Raw genomic sequence first — 20,290 nt, forward strand, 5'->3', positions numbered from 1 at the left:
CTTTCTCAAGATTGCTTTGGCTATTCGAGGTTTTTTGTATTTCCATACAAATTGTGAAATTTTTGTTCTAGCTCTGTGAAAAATACTGTCAGTAGCTTGATAGGGATTGCATTGATCTACAGATTGCTTTGGGTAGTATACTCATTTTCACTATATTGATTCTTCTGATCCATGAACACAGTATATTTCTCCATCTATTATAGTGTCCTCTTTGGTTTCTTTCACCAGTGTTTTATAGTTTTCTATATATAGGTCTTTTGTTTCTTTAGGTAGATATATTCCTAAGTATTTTATTCTTTTTGTTGCAATGGTGAATGGAATTATTTCCTTAATTTCTCTATTTTCTCATTATTAGTGTATAGGAATCCAAGGGATTTCTGTGTGTTGATTTTATATCCTGACACTTTACTATATTTATTGATTAGCTCTAGTAATTTTCTGGTAGAGTCTTTAGGGTTTTCTATGTAGAGGATCATGTCATCTGCAAACAGTCAGAGTTTTACTTCTTTTCCAATCTACTGCTACTGCTAAGTCACTTCAGTCGTGTCCGACTCTGTGTGACCCCACAGACGGTAGCCCACCAGGCTCCCCTGTCCCTGGGATTCTCCAGGCAAGACCACTGGAGTGGGTTGCCATTTCCTTCTCCAATGCATGAAAGTGAAAAGGGAAAGTTAAGTCGCTCAGTCGTGTCCGACCCTCAGCGACCCCATGGACTGCAGCCTTCCAGGCTCCTCCAGCCATGGGATTTGCCAGGCAAGAGTACTGGAGTGGGGTGCCATTGCCTTCTCTGCTGTTCCAATCTGGATTCCTTTTATTTCTTTTTCTGCTCTGACTGCTGTGGCCAAAACTTCCAAAACTATGTTGAATAGTAGTGGTGAGAGTGGGCACCCTTGTCTGGTTCCTGGCTTTAGGGGAAATGCTTTCAATTTTTCATCATTGAGGATAATGTTTGCTGTGGGTTTGTCATATATAGCTTTTATTATGTTGAGGTATATTCCTTCTATTCCTGCTTTCTGGAGGGTTTTTTTTTTTTTTTTATCATAAATGGATGTTGAATTTTGTCAAAGGCTTTCTGTGCATCTATTGAGATAATCATATGGTTCTTATTTTTCAATTTGTTAATGTGGTGTATTACATTGATTGATTTGCAGACATTGAAGAATCCTTGCATCCCTGGGATAAAGCCCACTTGATCATGATGTATGATCTTTTAAATGTGTTGTTGGATTCTGTTTGCTAGAATTTTGTTAAGGATTTTTGCATCTATGTTCATCAGTGACATTGGCCTGTAGTTTTCTTTTTTTGTGGCATCTTTGTCAGGTTTTGGTATTAGGGTGATGGTGGCCTCATAGAATAAGTTTGGAAGTTTACCTTCCTCTGCAGTTTTCTGGAAGAGTTTGAGTAGGATAGGTGTTAGCTCTTTTCTAAATTTTTGATAGAATTTAGCTGTGAAGCCGTCTGGTCCTGGGCTTTTGTTTGCTGGAAGATTTCTGATTACAGTTTCAATTTCCATGGTTGTAATGGGTCTGTTAAGATTTTCTATTTCTTCCTGGTTCAGTTTTGGAAAGTTGGTCTTTTCTAAGAATTTGTCCATTTCTTCCAAGTTGTCCATTTTATTTGCATATAATTGCTGATAGTAGTCTCTTATGATCCTTTGTATTTCTGTGTTGTCTGTTGTGATCTCTCCATTTTCATTTCTAGTTTTATTGATTTTTCTCCCTTTGTTTCTTGATGAGTCTGGCTAATGGTTTTTCAATGTTATTTATCATTTATTTTATTTATCGTTCATTTTATTTATCATTTTCCCAGTAGTCATGTATGGATGTGAGAGTTAGACTAGAAAGAAAACTGAGTGCTGAAGAATTGATGCTTTTGAACTGTGGTGTTGGAGAAGACTCTTGAGAGTCCATTGGAGTGCAAGGAGATCCAACCAGTCCTTCCTAAAGAAAATCAGTCCTAATTATTCATTGGAAGGACTGATGCTGAAGTTGAAACTCCAATACTTTGGCCACCTGATGGGAAGAATTGACTCATTTGTAAAGACCCTGATCCTGGGAAAGATTGAAGGCGGGAGGAGAAGGGGACAACAGAGGATAAGATGGTTGGACAGCATCACCAACTCAATGGACATGAGTTTGAGTATCCAGAAGTTGGTGATGGACAGGGAAGCCTGATGTGCTGCAGTCCATGGGGTTGCAAAGGGTCAGACACAACAGATCAACTGAACTGAACCTCATTCACTCCTGAATACATAACTGTTTAATTGAAAGAAGCTAAAATTAACTTGAAAATGAATGACCCAGTTACTTTATAAGCCTTATAAATTTTGAGCTTAAAAAAAAAAAACTTTTTGATTAAAGTATTGCAAAAGATTAATACCAACTTAATCAATATTTTAATGTCTAAGTAATATATACTTAATACTGTAAAGGTAAAGTTCTCAACAAAACTTCAAATAAAACATAGCTACCAATACTTCATCATCTTACCTGTATGCAAACTGATTCTTAAGACCTTAAACCAATACAGTCCTTTTCTAAGCTTAATTTAATTCTTAATACTTCCCTTAAATTCTATTTTTTAACTGGAAAAAAGTCATTAAAATGACATGTTCATTATTTGTGAAAATCAATTTTATAAACCATATATGATCATGTTACTCAGTTGCCATCACTTTTTTTTGCTATGTCTCCTTAGCCAGATTTATTTTAACACAATGGACTACATTTCTACAGTTATGATTCACTACTTGCCATATTTTAAGAAATCAAATATTTTAAGAAATCAAATAAACACAATTCAATTATGTATGGGTTTTTCAATACTTCCATAAAGGCAGAAGGGAGAAGCATATAAATTAATTTATTAAAGACAGTCTTTGAAAAGCATATTTTACAATACATTATCTCATGAATTCATCAATTTCTCACCACGAGAAATTACGAAAAGCCTAACTGTTTAATTCCAGAGTTTGCATATTTGCACAACTAATCACAGTGCTTTTATTGTACAAAATATGTGTATTTTTTTGTAATCCTATTTACCAATCTAGGCTGTTATAGAAGGATTTTATCCCATGCTATCATAAAGATGTTCTTCAGTGTTTTTGGGAAAAAAAAAAAATTTTTTTTTTTTGCATCACTTTTAAGACCAAAGATAGGCATTTAGGTCTTTGTTATAAATTCTGAAAAACTCCTGGAGAAGACTCTTGAAGGTCTTGGACTGCAAGGAGATTAAACCAATCAATTCTACAGAAAACCAACCCTGAATATTCATTGGAAGGACTGATGCTGAAGTTGAAGCTCCAATACTTTGGCCACCTGATGTGAAGAGCCGACTCATTGGAAAAGACCCTGATGCTGGGAAAGATCAAAGGCAAAAGGAGAAGAGGGTGGCAGAGGATGAGATGGTTAGATAGTATACTGACTCAGTGGACATGAATTTGAGCAAACTCCAGGATAGTGGAGGACAGAGGAGCCTGGTGTGCTATAGTCCATGAGGTCGCAAAGAATCGGACACGACTTCGCAACTAAACGACTATATAATACTGACTGCTGTAATGAATATCCTTGTAGAAAAGCTTTTGTAAATCTGTTTATTTACTTCAAGTGTTAGAACTAGAATAAATAGGCTAGAGGTTACATTTTTTGAAGCTTTTGGTAAATATTTCTAAATTATTTTCAGTCATACTCTGTGTGGGTAATATTCACTCATTTTACTCACTTTTGAGGAGAAAAAAAAACCGCGCCTTGATATTGTTTTGACACAAATCTCTCTGATTTAGCAATCACTAGAAAGATAGTTAAATAAATTATAGTACAGCCAAAACGTGGAATACAGTGCAGCTATAGTAAGTATAAATACACCTGTATGCACTGACATGGAGGAACGTTCAGATGGTTTGTGGAAAAAAAATAAAAGGAAGAAAAAAAGAAAGCTTAAAAAGTATCATAAGTAGATGTACCCTTTTTTATGTGCATAGAAAAAAGATCTGGAAGAACATATACCAAATTGTTAACTAATACATAGTAGGATTAAGAGAAGATGTTTGGGTGAAAGAGGGGGACAGACATGCAGTTTGTACTTTACTATTGAATTTTTTTCAATAATACGTAAATAAAAAATTTTAAGTAACAGTGTATTATTTACATTATTATAATCCCTAAAAGTCTTTTTGTGGTGCCTCTGTCTGGCATTATCATTATCATTCAGACCATTTTTAATAATATCAATTATTTTACTCTATGTGATACTATCCTTATTTTATCTAATTTTTTTAATTCATCAAAACCACACTACGTTTTATTCCTATCTACATTTTACTCCTATGCTTCAGGGTTTTAAGAAACTTAAAAAAATAAAAACAATGAGAATCTTACTACTGTTTTTTTTAAGTTTTTAAATAAAAACATTCAAAATGACTGGTTTGGGTAGAGAGACAGGAAAATAAATTTTTATCCTTCCCATAATATTTATGTTTTTTTGAATAAAGAGGAAACTTGCCCACAACTAGACTATTTTATTTTTCCTGGATGTGAGAGTTGGACTGTGAAGAGAGCTGAGCGTCGAAGAATTGATGCTTTTGAACTGTGGTGTTGGAGAAGACCCTTGAGAGTCCCTTGGACTGCAAGGAGATCCAACCAGTCCATTCTAAAGGAGATGGGTCCTGGGTGTTCTTTGGAAGGAATGATGCTGATGCTGAAACTCCAGTGCTTTGGCCACCTCATGCGAAGAGCTGACTCACTGGAAAAGACTCTGATGCTGGAAGGGATTGGGGGCAGGAGGAGAAGGGGATGACAGAGGATGAGATGGCTGAATGGCATCACCGACTCGATGGACGTGAGTTTGAGTGAACTCCGGGAGTTGGTGATGGACAGGGAGACCTGGCATGCTGCAGTTCATGGGGTCGCAAAGAGTCGGACACGACTGAGCTGAACTGAATTGATGCTTATTCATCTACTGCTACCTAGACCCAGAAGTTTTTGAAGTTATTATCCACAGTTTAAGATATTTCAATGCCAAGATTATTATTGATGGTTGTAAACTAAAGGAAAACACAAATTTTATATACATAATATGAAATACAGTAACATTAAATTGTACCAGGTTTTAGAGGGTGTGGGGAATGAAGTATGCTCTTAAAATGTAGTGCCTTTTTAAATGACCAATCTATTAATCTGTTTTGTAACTCTGAAGATGGCTATTATCATGTGTGGGAGTAACTCAATCAATATAGAATACAAACCAGGAGTGATATTTAGTTCATTTCCTACAGCTAGACTCCAAACTTTCCCACGAACACTAGGGGGCAATCCCTGCCACCACAATTCTCGAACTCTTCTCGTACTACGCCTAGAATTGAAGGGGGAGAAAAAAGGAGAAAGTTACTTTTTATACCAAAAATACTAGTTCCATGATGGTTTACCTAGTCTGTGGCCAAACGGCTGAATAATTTTAGAACATAGAGACTTAAGTATGTGATGCATTCTTTCCTTGGGTTCATGCATGTAGGCAAAAAATGCCTAAAAAATATACAGCAATTTAAAGGGAATTGTCTTCCATAATTGCCACTTACACTAAGGGTACAATGAGAGAATAAGAAATATAGGAAAATTATGAAAAAACATAATAAAAAGAATATAAAAATGCATTGTCAATTCAGTACCAAAAACAAAATCACAAAGTATTTACTATGGGTAAAGCCTTAGTCTTTGGGAGGCAGCATAGTCTACTGAAAGAAGTGTGGGCTTTAAAATCAGATAGACTTGAGTTCAAATCTGGTTAACCATTCATTAAATGTACAACCTTGGGCAAATCACTTAACCTCTCTGACTTTGAGAATCCCTATAAGATAAAAGGGAATAAAGGTTGTGAGAATCAAATGTGATTACTTGTGTAAAGAGCCTAATATCTGTCACATTATGCCAATATTCAATACATTCCCAAAGCACATCCTATACTTGGCATTGCAAAAGTCATCTCCCACCAGTCTAGAGGAAAAATAATGAATGTATAAAAATATTATCAAAAAATAAAAGGCAAAGTAACGCAAGAAGTGTATTAGTCTCAAAGTATAATGGGACATTACAGAAGGGAAAGATCATATATAACATACTATCTTGATTATGAGAAGCATATCAAAATCGCTTTAATATTTACCATTTAATAAATGCATATTACAATGAATGTATATGTTTAATATTTTCTTTGCCAAAAATCCTGCTATTACATCAATAGTACATCTGGCAATATAGATAGTATGTTAGAATTAAGAAAATATGGTAACAGGAAATTAGAAATTTCATGGATCAACAAGTATTCAGATGAGACTCAAATGATAGATAAAATTCTGATATGCATAAAGGGTGGTCAGTAAGGGAAGCAGGCATTAGAGATTAAGGGATTTACAAAAGCAAAGAACAGAGGTAAGCATGAAAATTTTCAAACACTGGTTAACAGTATAATTTAGCCAAAACATAAGATAAATGCTAGAAGTTATATAAATATAAAATTGGAAACATGAGATCTTTGGAGACAGACTGAAATTCAGGAAAAGTCTGCTTACTTACATTACTTCCCAATTGGGTAGTATTTCATTGATCCAAATTACCATTGCACTTGCAATGCTTTCTTCCTGTTTAAACCGTTCTTTCATTATTTTTTTCCTTTTATGTGCTTCTTTAATTTCTGTTTTAAACAAGTAAAAATTATTTCAATATAAAACAGCCAGATCAAAATGCCCTTCTCTTTCTACCCAAGTCTACAAAAGAGACTTTCTCATAAAGAATATTCTGGTAAAAGGAAGGAAGAATGGAAATGAAGAAGGGAAGAAGGGGAAGAAAGGAAAAAGGAGAAAGAGGAAAGGAGAGAAAGAGGGAAAAAGAGGAAAAAATGAACTTGATTAACATAAAAGTAGCTTCTTCTGTTCTACAAAAATGGATGGAACAAAGCTCAGAGATTACTATATCACAGTCTACTTATACTTAATGAAGTAAAATTTCTCATGAATTAATTATGTAAAAATAAACAACTGTGAGCAACTAACCAATACCATTTTTTCATACAATGGGTTTATGAATTTCTTGACATAAAACCACATGACAGGGACTTCCCTGGTGGTCCAGAGGTTAAGACTCTGAGCTTCACTATGCACAAGGTATGGGTTTGATTCCCAGTCGGGGAACTGAGATCTCACATGCCATGTGGCACAGAAAACAAAAACAAAAACCCACATGACATTGAAAAATGATATTGCCATGGCACTATTACAGTGACCCTTTCTTTTACTATGATGTTTCAGTTTACTAATTACCTGGAAATTTTAAAATCCTCCTAACACACACACATACAACTAACACCATTCTGACGATCAGGAGTCACAATTTTGGAATAAGAGATGCCCCCCAAATAGAGAAGTACATACACAGAGAATGAATGAATTTTAGAACCAGTGGGACTTCAGAGATTACCTGGCTAAACTGTTTTCTAATTGTGTTTCACATGTGACTCACAAACCATCTTAAGGGGGCAAGTAAATAACTCCATATTCTTTTATTTACGTATTCAGATTTTAAGTGTTGACTGAAGGGCTTGAAAAGCCCAGATGCAGTCAACTGCCCCCTCCTCCACCCTTCATCCCCAACACACACAAACATTTCACAGATGAGGAAAATTAAGATTTATTTAGAGTATCACATCCAGGAAGCATAAAATAAGATTAAAGCTTTGACCTTCTTACTTCCCAATTCAATGTTACTTTTATCATATACTGTTAGGTTCATCTAATTTATCAATAATCATCTTAAATATTAATCAAATAGTAATGTCAATGTTAAGAGTCAATTAAAATTTGTTGGGTATGCTCGAAATATTTCAAATTGTATAGTAAAATAAACTTAACCAATGTTTACATAATTATGCCTTCTAAAAAGATTGTGCCAGAAAGCAGAAGTATATATTATAATAACATTTGATTCACTTAAGTCAAAGGAAAAAATATCAGTTGTTAATAAAGCTTATGCTAAAAAATATAGATAACTGTGTAATATTTTCTAAAAATGTACCCTGAACTAACAATACTTAAGTAAGTATTGCTAAGTCATCCTTATGTTTTATTTTTGGTTGGAAGAGAGACTGAATAAATGTGTGAATTTATACACATAAGAATCTACACTTCTGTGCCTGTCAAAATGACACAACTGGGAATTGAGAGAAACTTCATAAGTCATGAAATCAATTTTTACTTCCAAATCATATTCCCATAACCTATAGAAAGTTACTGCAAAATGTCAAAATTCTTAAATTATAAAATATCAAAAGCCTAGTGAAAAAACAAATGAATCTCCTGAATGGATTCATGCATAACATCTTCATTTATAAATTAAAGTACTAGGAGTCCTACGTTTATGTTGCAATTACTAGGTCTCTCATAGATAGTCTGCGGCCTTTCTCCTCATACTAGTTTTGTAAAAGTATTTAAAAACTAAGATTCTTGTACGACATTTTATTTCTCTTTAAGAACAAATTTAGTCAGCATCATCTTAAAGACAGACTTGGTCAATTTCACCATTTGCCATCCTGTTGAAATGAATTTAGTAGGAAATGAGTTTCCTACTAACATCAATAAATAAAATATATCACCTGGAGTTAAATTTTATACCTCGTTTTTTAGCTTCAGCCACCATCTCATCATATTCTTGTCGGTGACGTAAAGCCTCTTCCACAGATTTGGCAGGAAGATTTCTGAGGAAAAAACAAAATTTAAGTCAATTTTTTAAAGACTAACTTAAGTTTACTGACCTCCTTTCTTTTTATAGCCAGATACAAAAGAATTTCTAACTTAATTTTCACATTTCATACAATAAGAAAGTATAAGGTTGAAAAGAACTCTGCATTTTAGAAAAGAATCAGAATCCAGGTTGCTAGTATTTGTTATATATATCAAATATCATATATATTTGTTTATATGTCATATAAACATGTTTGATTTTAGCCAATAATTCTAGCTTATTTGTTAAACTCACTATATAGTTTATTTTTTAGTCAACTTTTTTGAGGTGTAATTTCACACAACAAAATGGAATACATATTTTAAGAGTACTGTTTGATGAGTTTTGACAAATGTATATATCTATGCAAAAAACGCATCAATCAAGATACAGAATGTTTCCATCAATCCACAGTTAGTTTTTTACCCCTTTACTCTTAATACTTACCAAACTCCTACCTTATGCAATCACATATCTGATTCTATCACTATAGAGTAATTAGTCTCTAATAAGAATTTTGTATAGATTCTTTTGTGCCTGGCTTCTTTTGCTCAGCATATTTTTGATATTCATCCACTTTGTCCTGTGTATTAGTAATGATTTCTTTTAATTGGTGAGTAATGTTCCATTTACCCATGTGGATGGACATTTAGACTGCTTGCAGTTAGGGGCTGCTATGAATAAAAGCTACTATAAATATTCAAGTGTGGCTATCTACATTCATTTCTCTTGGTAAATAAGTAGGAGGATTTATACGCTTTCTGCTTTATTAGAGATTTAACATAACATTCTAAATAAAATTTTGATAATCAGTTACTTATTTGCATATATTATATTTTGGTTTACAAAATCAGTGGCTTCACAGAGGCATGATTTAGATATATAACTATGCAAAATGAAATACACTTGAATATTACCACATATCCAAATATGTCATAATAATGTCCAGTTTTTAGAACCAGTTTTTTAAATGATTTTCAACAGGCTAGGTGGGAAAGGTATGTGACAAACTTTCAAATTATATATTCTACTTCTTGCCATCTCAGATTAAGATTCCTTAGGTATGTTGTAGCAGGAAGGAATAAAGGTTAAGATTTCTGCTTCAGGCCATAATGGAATTAAGAGGGATCAGGTTTATCTTCTTGCCTTAATTAATTACAAAAATAAATAAAATACATTAAACTACAGTTTAAGATGCTGGACCATAGGCAGCACAAGACCATGCTCCTTATGAAAAAAGAAACAAGGTAACCCTGCAGATGCCTGACCTTACTCCCTGGATTTCCAGGTCTCAGTGCTGAGAGGAAGTGCCAAAACAGGGCCCACCAGTCTTGCTGAGTGAGAAAACAAGAGTTTGAGATAGAATTTGAGTAACTGTGGACCAGAGAGAAGGCAGCTGCAGAGGCTTTGGCTGAACAATGAACTATGTATGTGTGTGATTAAACTACAGTGGCCAGAGAAAGAAACACCAGAAAGAAATAGGTAGAACATTCTCAAAATCACACTGGACTGGGCCATCAAAGTAGACAGATCTCCTAATAGGGTATTCAATAGAATCCTTAGGGCACTGCCTCAGTAGTAAGGATAAATTATAAATTAGCCCTACACTAAAGGCTGTTCTGGAAGCACTCTAATGATGATTAGATCAAAAGGATCAAAGCCATTCCATACCACCAAAACATATTTATTTAAGGGAATACAAAGAAGTCCAATACCCAACCATGTAAAAACACAGTATCTCGTATCCAATAAAAATTATCAGGGATGTAAAGAATCAGGAAAATAAAAGCCATAATGAGAAGAAAAATCACTCAGCAGAAATAGTGCAAAAATGTCAGATAACAAGATTAGAACTCAAGGATGATAAACCTGTTATAAATATACTCAAGAAGAAGAAAGGAACATGATAAGAGAAATCCAAGATCCAAATCCAATGTCTACAGATGAAAATTTCTAGAATGATAAATTCAAAAGACAGGACTGACAGCAAATTATATACTACAGAAGAAAAAGTAAGTGAACTTTAAGATACAACAATATAAAACTGTACAGAGAGAGAAGAAACCCCACCCCCTCAAAAAAAAAATATATAAATGAGCTATGGGACATGGAAAAATATCAAGTAACATGTTTAATGTACATCTCAGAAGAAAGGAGGGAGGGTAGAACAAAAAGCTGTTGAAGAAATAAAGACTAAAATTTTACCAAAATCAATAGAAAACTATAAATGCAGAGATACATTAAGGTCAATGAACCCCAAACAGATAGAACATGAAGAAAACCACACCATAGCATACTATAATCCAATTCATGAAAATCACATAGAACAAAGATTTTTTTAAAAGCATTCAGAAGTAAAAGAATTCACTGAAGGCTGAAAAAGTCAACAGACTTGAAAGAAAGGAAAAAGCTTGATCCTTAAAGGATGAGGCAGGTGAGAAGTAGATATAGGATAACTGCATTCCAAATGAGGGTAATAATGAGAAGACATGGCTTAAAAGAAAAGTTTAATTATAAAAGAGTAAGGTGTAAAGAAATATTTATCCCAAACACTGTTTAGAACAAAACTTTTTGCATTGTATTTTTATAAACTTCTCCTGGAAGGAAGTTACCATTCTTGGTTAAAAGCGTAATCTATTTTGGATGAATTTTTAAAAGTTTAAGAAAGGTCTGGGAATTTGTCTATTACCTACCCAGATGGTAGCTCAGAGGTTAAAGTGTCTGCCTGGAATGCAGGAGACCCAGGTTCGATCTCTAGGTTGGGAAGATCCCCTGAAGAAGGAAATGTCACCCCACTCCAGTACTCTTGCCTGGAGAATCCCATGGAGGGAGGAGCCTGGTAGGCTACAGTCCATGGGGTCACAAAGAGTCAGACACGACTGAGCAACTTCACTTTCACTTTACCCAGATGTCAGTCAGTCAAAAGTCTAAAGATCTTTAGTCAGTATTCTTTACCTAGCCAGTTCATTCACCTGGCAGCAAGACTGAAATATTAATAAAACTTTGACATGTTCTCATAACTAAAAACTTTTTTTAATACTAATGAACAATGAATATAGACATATTTACCAAATCCTAAAAAAAAGAGTACTGGGATCACAATTCTTTAGTATAAAGAAATGTAACAAGAATAAAAAAATAATCTACTTATGTTCAGCTTTTCTCTCATAATATCTAAAAACATGTTCAACCTCTACCTGTTTGGCTCCAGATTTTTTTATTATACTCATCAAGATAATGGGTGGGAAAAGCTGCAGACTAGGAACATGACTTTACATAAAGTTAGGGGTTTTTATACTGGAAGGAAAGAGAAATCTAGAAGAAGAAGAAAAAGTTTAGGTCCAGAGAGCCCAAGAAGGAAAAAAAGGAGTTAAGGACCAGGTAGTCTTGGTTTAGGGAAGGTGTCCTTTGTCTTATAACAAATCAGATACTTTATTTTGAAGAACAGCAGCTTTGTGGAAGGCTAAGATGGGAAGGGCAAAAATGGAAATGGAAGAGTTCAAGATTTTTTCCTGGGTATTAAGGAGAGAGAGAGAGATATATATATATATATACACACATATATATATATATATGTGTGTGTGTGTGTGTGTGTGTGTTTTTCCTTTTTTTTTGGTTGCACCATAGATCATGTGGGATATTAGCTTCTCAAACAGGGATCAAACCCATACCCTCTGCAGTGGAAGGGCAGTCGTAACTACTAGACCACTAAAGAAGTCTCAAAAATATAACAGTAAACCAATTGGTTGATAGTACTTGCATGGCAAAAAAGACAAATATATCTTAAGTGCATATTAAATGTAAAGAAATGAAAACTAACTGCTCTATCATGTGAAGGTAAGACAGAGGAGGGTGGGAGGGGGTGGGCAAAATAATGAAGGGGATTAAGAAGCACAAATCTCTGGAGAAGGAAATGGCAGCCCACTCCAATATTCTTGCCTGGAAAAGTCCATGGACAGAGAAGCCTGGAGGGCTGTAGTCCATGGGGTTACATGACTCAGCACACATGCATGAGGGTGGAGGGAGATGGGTTGGTAGCAATAAACTGGTAGACCTTTAAAAAAATAAAAACAAATAGAAGTACAAATCTCTAATTATATAATAAATAATTCACAGGGATATAAGATATAACATAAGAAATACGTCAATAATACTGCAATAACTTTGTATCAGGATGGATGGATGGTTATTGTTATCCAGATCATTTCATAACATATACAAAAGTGTCAAATCATTATGCAGTATACCTGAAATATAACACTGTACATCAACTATATTTCAATTAAAAAAAGATAAGGCAGAGGAAGGCTGACACAGTAACAGATATATTATGTTATATATATATTGTATGTTTCATACACTGGCTCATAGAGACTTAAAGAAAATATGCATAAATCTTGGAGATCAACAATTCTTCCTTATTTATGTTAGGATTCATCACTGGGATTAAAAAGAACTTTCTAAAACCAATTTCTTTAATTTCTTGATATCTTTTAAGTGAAATACTAATAAGAAAAATTAAATTTAGGTTTAAAATACAGTGTGCCTGATGAGAAATACTTACGATGGTCGATCCTCAAGAATCAGAGCAGTGGTAGAAAGTGGCTCAAATTCAAAATTCTTTCGTCTTGAAGACTGAGGTGGTGGTTTACAGGCTCTCCCCGTCCGTGCTTCATATTCCTAGAGTAGATAAAAATACACTTATGCAGTGACTTTTCCAATTAAATCTGTGTCATTTAAGATATTACGCTATAATAAGGAATACATACAATTCATACATTAATTTGGTAAAAATATCAGATAGACAAAAAGTCACTTTTTTGCCCTGAAGCAATCTAAACTATTAATGTATGTAATATATAAAGTATGAAAGAATGTTAAAAGAGAGGAAGGTACAAATGTACTAGATTAATTAGGTAAGGTTTAGGAAGATGTTCTTGTTTGCATTCTATGATATCAGTTTCCAGTTTCCAAGTCTATGATATCACGTCCATTATTCAAAGTCCCGCTTTGAATAATCTACATCAAATAAGCCTACTTTCTAAACTTTCAGCCAGATCAATGATAAAAACATTGACACAAGAAACAGATAATCCTGTTTTAATGCTCTGAAGATCTCTCTCAACTGTGACATTGAACCTCTAATCATACTGGTTTTGGATTTCAACCTACTCTGACTCTAATTACTATAAATCTACCTATTTATTTTAAACTGAAACAACAATTCACCAACATATCTTATCGAAAAAAAGGCCAAAGACTCAGATATTTCACTAAAATTTAAAAAACTGTTACTATGGTATTTTCTCATTCAACTGAATTGATAATTCTCTTAAAAGAAATGAAGTTGGTTTAACATGATATGTTTTTGTTGGACATATTTAAATTTCTACATTTGAGCATTTTTTCATAAATGTTCACAAGCTTCTGCTAGAAAGTTGCAGATCAATAACAAGATTGTGACTTATAATTTCCAGAACCCACATTATTCCCTTTCTAAAACAAAAAGAAATCAAGCTAGTATTTGATCATCTCCAGATAACAAATATATTTTCCACATTATTCTCAATGATTACTCATGAGTACACCTTCAAGTTCACTGGCAGATAAAGACATTAACTCAAATGAAGAAAATTAAATGCACTTAAAGTGATCAAGCGTTTCTCTTATTAACTAGCTGTTTTCCTACCATGGCATATAATTCTTTTAAATTACTATTTTTTCTAACTCAAAGACTGATTCTCACTACTGAATCTGATGGTTGCAAAATACAAATGATGGTTCCATCCCTCTTAAAAATCTGATAATCTTGTTGAAGCTTCATCTTATTTGATATTACTTTAAAAAACAATTTATGATGTCAATCATTTTCTATAAACTTCAAGCTTTACTTTTGGTTTCTGGCCACTGTTTACAATGGTTTGTACTATTCTTTTTTTTAACATTTTTTTTAATGTGCACCATTTTATTGAATTCATTACAATATTGTTTCTGTTTTATGTTTGGGGTTTTTGGCCACCAGGCACGTGGTATCTTAACTCCCAGACCAGGGATTGAACCTGCACCCCCTGACTTGTAAGGTGAAGTCTTGGCCACTGGACTGCCAGGGAAGTCCCTATACTATTCTTTTATAACTGTCTTTAATTCTACATCTCCTCTTCCTTCTACTAAATCTAAGCTGTTAGTCTGACAGTTCCTTTGCATGACTGCATTGGATTTTTAGAGACTTCTTTCTCAAATTATTTGGAACATTTATATGTTCATTTTTACTAACTCCCATCTCAAAGAACTGTACAGCCTTTCAGTGTCAAAAACAGCAGAGTCACTCATTTCTTTTTTGTTTTCAAATTTTTCCAGTATCTAGTATATACATGTTATTATGATCAAAATTTCTTTTCTTCATTATAAACTCAAGTGTAATCCCCTTTTCTGCTAATGTTTTTCTTATTAAAAACCATAGATGCTAAATACATATGAGGTTTGTTATCACTTACATGGCACTTTGTTTTCCTACAATGTGACCTGGACTCACTGCCAGACAGAATGCAATGAATACTACCCAATAAAGCATGTTCCATGCAAACAAATGCCAGTACACAGAGAGCAAAATAAAACTCCTAAGTCAACACACTAAAAATAACAACTAGCATTTACTGATGCTGACAACGTACCACACAGTGTTTTAAACACTTAACACATTTAATTCTTGAAACAATGTTGTGAGGCACCTAACTCACAGTAGAGGAAACTGAGGCACAAAGATGATATTAGCAGATAGTCAATTAGCTATCTATAATAATTTAAAATGATGAGATAGATAAAATCTTTCAGTGAGAGGCTAATAGGGAACTTTAAAATGGGACGTTCAAGCTAACAATACTCAATCACCAACCCATCTACACATTATTTTAAAAGACCATCAGGTAGTATGGGTTTCCTGATGCAATGTGAAGTACATATCATCATTCTTGATGTATTTTTGCCAAAAGAAAAATCAAACAAATATGATTAAGTCCTTAGAACTGTACTCTCCAATATGGTAGTCAAAAGACATGATAACCAAATAAGTCCTATTATGGTCAAATATACATAGAAAAACATCAAGGAATTTGAACAATTAGGTTTCCCTCTGGAGGGCTGGACTAGACGGTCACTTGTCTTACTTTACTCAGTGTTGTCTGACTTTTCTTACAAGAAATAAAGTAGCTTATTTATAAGATAAAAGTGAAAGTGAAGTCACTCAGTCGTGTCCGACTCTTTGCGACCCCATGGACTGTAGCCTACCAGGCTTCTCAGTCCATGGGATTTTCCAGGCAACCCATGGAGTGGGTTGCCATTTCTTTCTCCAGGGGATCTTCCCAACCCAGGGATCAAACCCGGGTCTCCCACATTATAGGCAGACGCTTTACCCTCTGAGCCACCAGGGAAGCCCATTTATAAGAGAGCCCATTTTATATAAAGTTACTGTGGATCACTGACAAAGATTTTACTTAAGAGCTGGGATCAGAACCAAGGCAAAAATGATAAGCATTAATTAGACAGAAAGACTTGGAAAGAACAGGTGAGGGGGAATAAGCAAAAGTGTGGATTAGGGAAATATTAATCCCAATGAATATGAAAAAGGATGGGAAATAAAGTATAGACTAAATTATAGGGCAAAAATACTTGGAATTCATGCTGAGCAAAATGAACAGCCACTAAAGAATGAACAAAAAGTGAAATCTTTTATTAAAAATTAACTAAGTACACATTTAATATAAAAGGCAACACAAAAGCAAGTTCACCAATATCATTTATGTATTCACCTTACAAATGAGCTTTATACAGAATTGTCACTCAAATATTTTTCACATGAGAAGAAGAAGGAATTTATATTCAAGTATTTCCTATCACAGATGTTTAGCATAAAAAATGCTTTAAATTTCTAGAGGGTGATTTTTTTTTTACAGCTTAAAACATGGTATCAATCCACCCTCATCTGAAAATAGGATAGATTTATACATCTTTAATGACTCAAATATTTGCCAAATAAAGATGCTAGTCTAACATGATTAACAGTACAAACTGTATCAGAAATAGTAAAATATCAAATATCAGTACTTTCAAAATTAATCACAAAGTGATATCAAATACATTTAGGCAAATGTATCAGACCACAGGACTAATATTCTGTATATTTAGGTCTCTGTAATAACTGTAACTTTGGTTTCTGTTTGACCAAGAGGCTCATAGCACCAGTCAGAGACTTCCCTTCTCCACCACTCTCTTAGCTATGCCCTCCTCCACGTGTGGGCTTCATCTTGAGGCTGGCTTTTTGATCAGAGAAATGACTGTAGCAATGCCAACTGTCACATCCTTAGAGCACAACTTTCAAAGATCCTCTAGCTGTTCTTCTAATAATAACTTTCACAAAAGAAAAACAAAGTACCCTTCCTGGAAGGTCCCAGTAAACACTTCATTCAATACGCAATCACAATGACCTGAGAAATAAGCTTTATCAATGAGTTAATCAGGGCCTATCGCTGTAGCGAGGAAAATCACATAATTCTTAAATCACTCAATTCGAGGACAACAGAGAGAGATAATAGTGTTCAAGTTATTGATATGTAGTTGATATCTCCAAGACATCATTTAAAAATACAGCTGAATAGTCCATCATGGGGAGATTCCTGAAGCCATTTTCACTTTAAATCCATGTGTGTCATGTCATAAAAATCCCCTGTATATTCCTTCCATAGAAGTTTAATAATGAACCAAATTGATAATTTCATAAGTCATAAAGAAATCTTACAATATTAAAAAACGACAGGAAATATCATAGTTTAAGGATATCAGTATATAATGCTAGCTATAGAACACTCACTGTCTGAAAATACCACATCAATCTGCCTCATTTCCTAACAACAAAGGTTAATTTTTTTTTTCTGCCACACTATGCAATTCGCAGGATCTTAGTTCCCCAGGGATCAAGAATTGAACCAGCACCCCGAGCAGTGAAAACAGAGTCCTAACCACCAGACTGCCAGGGAATTCCCAAGGTCAGTTTTAACTGACTTATTTTGAGTTGTTGAAGCTACCTACCAAATGTTAAGATAAGAAGCATCGAGTTTTTCTCTTAACTTAGGGAATATATTTCTATGAAGTACTGCAACGAACCTTGTTTATTTTGTCAATTTAACTTATTTTTTATCTTTCACTCAACTATTGTTCTATGAAAGCTACTTAACTGGATAACTAGAATAGAAGATGAAAACACTGCTAGAGGCAGGCTGGCAATATCTGTAGGATAATTTATTCTAGCTATTGGTGGCTCAGACGGTAAAGCATCTGTCTGCAGTGTGGGAGACCTGGGTTCTATCCCTGGGTTGGGAATCCCCTGGAGAAGGAAATGGCAGCTGACTCCAGTACTCTTGCCTGGAAAATCCATGGACGGAGGAACCTGGTAGGCTACAGTCCATGGGGTCGCAAAGAGTCGGACAATGACTGACAGACTTCATTCACTTCTATTATAAGAAAATTTGAGGCAAATAGGCAATTAATTCTAAGTCTGGTCAAAAGATGGTAAGCAACTGATAACATCTCCATGAGCACAGAGTAGAAAAAATTACTTACTATTCCAAGGCAAAGAAATACTAGATTCACATAAATGAAAAAGATGTTTTTCCTCAAAATAATCTCTTAGAAAAGAGAAAGCATGTTTGCTTAACATCTCTCATATTATGGGTGTTTTCTCTATTAGTTTGAATGGCCAGGCACTATTTGGAGGAGGTGTGTCATCCTGAAATTATCTCAGTCAATACTGAATCTAGTTTGGAAGGTAATTTATTTTATTTATTTTTTGCTGTGGCATGTGGAACTTCTCTGACCAGGGATCAAACCCATGCCCACTATAGGAGAAGTGTGGGGTCTTAACCACTGGACAACAGGAAAATCTTAGAAGGTGATTTTTTGTTCAATTTTTTTGTTGTGGCTTTGTTTAAGTGGAATAGGAAAGGAAGAAAATGGACATGAAGTAATGAAGGATTCCCAATTCCTGAAGGTATAACCATTCAATTGCAAACACTCATGAAGAGTCTTTAAAATATTACTGTACAGAGACTAGGTCTCTTTATAGTAGATCATAATTTTATACTTATAGAACAAATAAAAGAAAAAATATAATGCATCTGGAAGTTTGTGGCTTGAGACAAAATTTCTAGTAACAAGATAGTACACTTAAAAGGCACTGTACCTGCTACAAACTTGGACAAAAGTGAAGATGCTCTGTTCTGTGGCTAAAGACCACAAAAATGCTCAGTGATGCTGAATATATTGACATCGAAGATGTATGCAAACAGATCTGAATAAAGAGGTACTATTTCTTATATGCAATTTGTATATGCAAATTGAATATGTAATTAGAAACAAGTATTTGATTTTCATCTATTATACATTTCTAAAAGTTATATATACATGTTGGACAAAAAAAATCCTTCAGAAAGATATGTAGATTCCCACTTGATGGGCAACGAAGGGGTAATTCATACTGTCTCTCTGTAAACAACCTCTGTTTCCAAACAAGGTGAGCCTATTGATCATCCTATTATTAAGCATGCGGACAGTTCTGATAAACCCAGAAATCCCACTGCTGGGCATACACACCGAGGAAACCAGAATTGAAAGAGACACATGTACCCCAGTGTTCATCGCAGCACTGTTTACAATAGCCAGGACATGGAAGCAACCTAGATGTCCATCAACAGACAACTTGATAAGAAGCTGTGGTACATATACTCAATGGAATATTACTCAGCTATTAAAAAGAATGCATTTGAATCAGTTCTAATGAGGTGGATGAAATTGGAGCCTATTATACAGAGTGAAGTAAGCCAGAAGGAAAAACACCAATACAGTATATTAACACATATATATGGAATTTAGAAAGATGGTAACAATGACCCTATATGCGAGACAGCAAAAGAGACAAAGATGTAAAGAACAGAATTTTGGACTCTGTGGGAGAAGGCGAGGGTGGGATGATTTGGGAGAATAGCAGTGAAACATGTATATTATCATATATGAAACAGATCGCCAGTCCAGGTTCAATGCATGAGACAGGGTGCTCAGGGCTGGTGTACTGGGATGACCCTGAGGGATGGGATGGGGAGGGAGGTGGGAGAGGGGTTCAGGATGTGGAACACATGTATACCCATGGCTGATTCATGTCAATGTATGGCAAAAACCACTACAATACTATAATTAGCCTCCAATTAAAATAAATTAAAAAATAAAATAAAATGTTAATATCTACAAAAAGAAACTATGCATGGGGGCAGTTCTGAACATCCAGTGCACACGGGAGAACTGGAAGAACGTCCCAACTGTTAGTTGGAATGGTCAGGGGCGGTAGCTGGCAGAATTTGTGGGCCAGATCATCAGAAGAGGAGGCATTCTGATGAGAAACAGCTCTAGGAATCTGCATAGAAGTCCTCTGGAGGTATTATATAGCTGAATACCAAATGGATGTGTGTAGGGCAAAACAT

General features: G+C 34.6%; 1 protein-coding gene across 8 annotated transcripts in view; it reads right to left on the minus strand.

The window, feature by feature from the left end:
• TBC1D12 (TBC1 domain family member 12) overlaps window positions 1-20,290 on the minus strand; it is a 119,493-nt gene that overhangs the window by 14,203 nt on the left and 85,000 nt on the right. For all 8 annotated transcript variants that reach the window (XM_027529260.1, XM_027529257.1, XM_027529258.1 and 5 more), the window contains 4 exons: window positions 13,333-13,448; window positions 8,660-8,742; window positions 6,570-6,687; window positions 5,246-5,352 (listed from right to left, as the gene is read on the minus strand). In XM_027529260.1, coding sequence (XP_027385061.1) covers window positions 5,246-5,352; window positions 6,570-6,687; window positions 8,660-8,742; window positions 13,333-13,448 — 424 coding nt within the window. The remainder of the gene's footprint in view (window positions 1-5,245; window positions 5,353-6,569; window positions 6,688-8,659; window positions 8,743-13,332; window positions 13,449-20,290) is intronic.

Source organism: Bos indicus x Bos taurus, chromosome 26 (genome assembly GCF_003369695.1).
Source record: "Bos indicus x Bos taurus breed Angus x Brahman F1 hybrid chromosome 26, Bos_hybrid_MaternalHap_v2.0, whole genome shotgun sequence".
Classification (NCBI taxonomy): domain Eukaryota; kingdom Metazoa; phylum Chordata; class Mammalia; order Artiodactyla; family Bovidae; genus Bos; species Bos indicus x Bos taurus.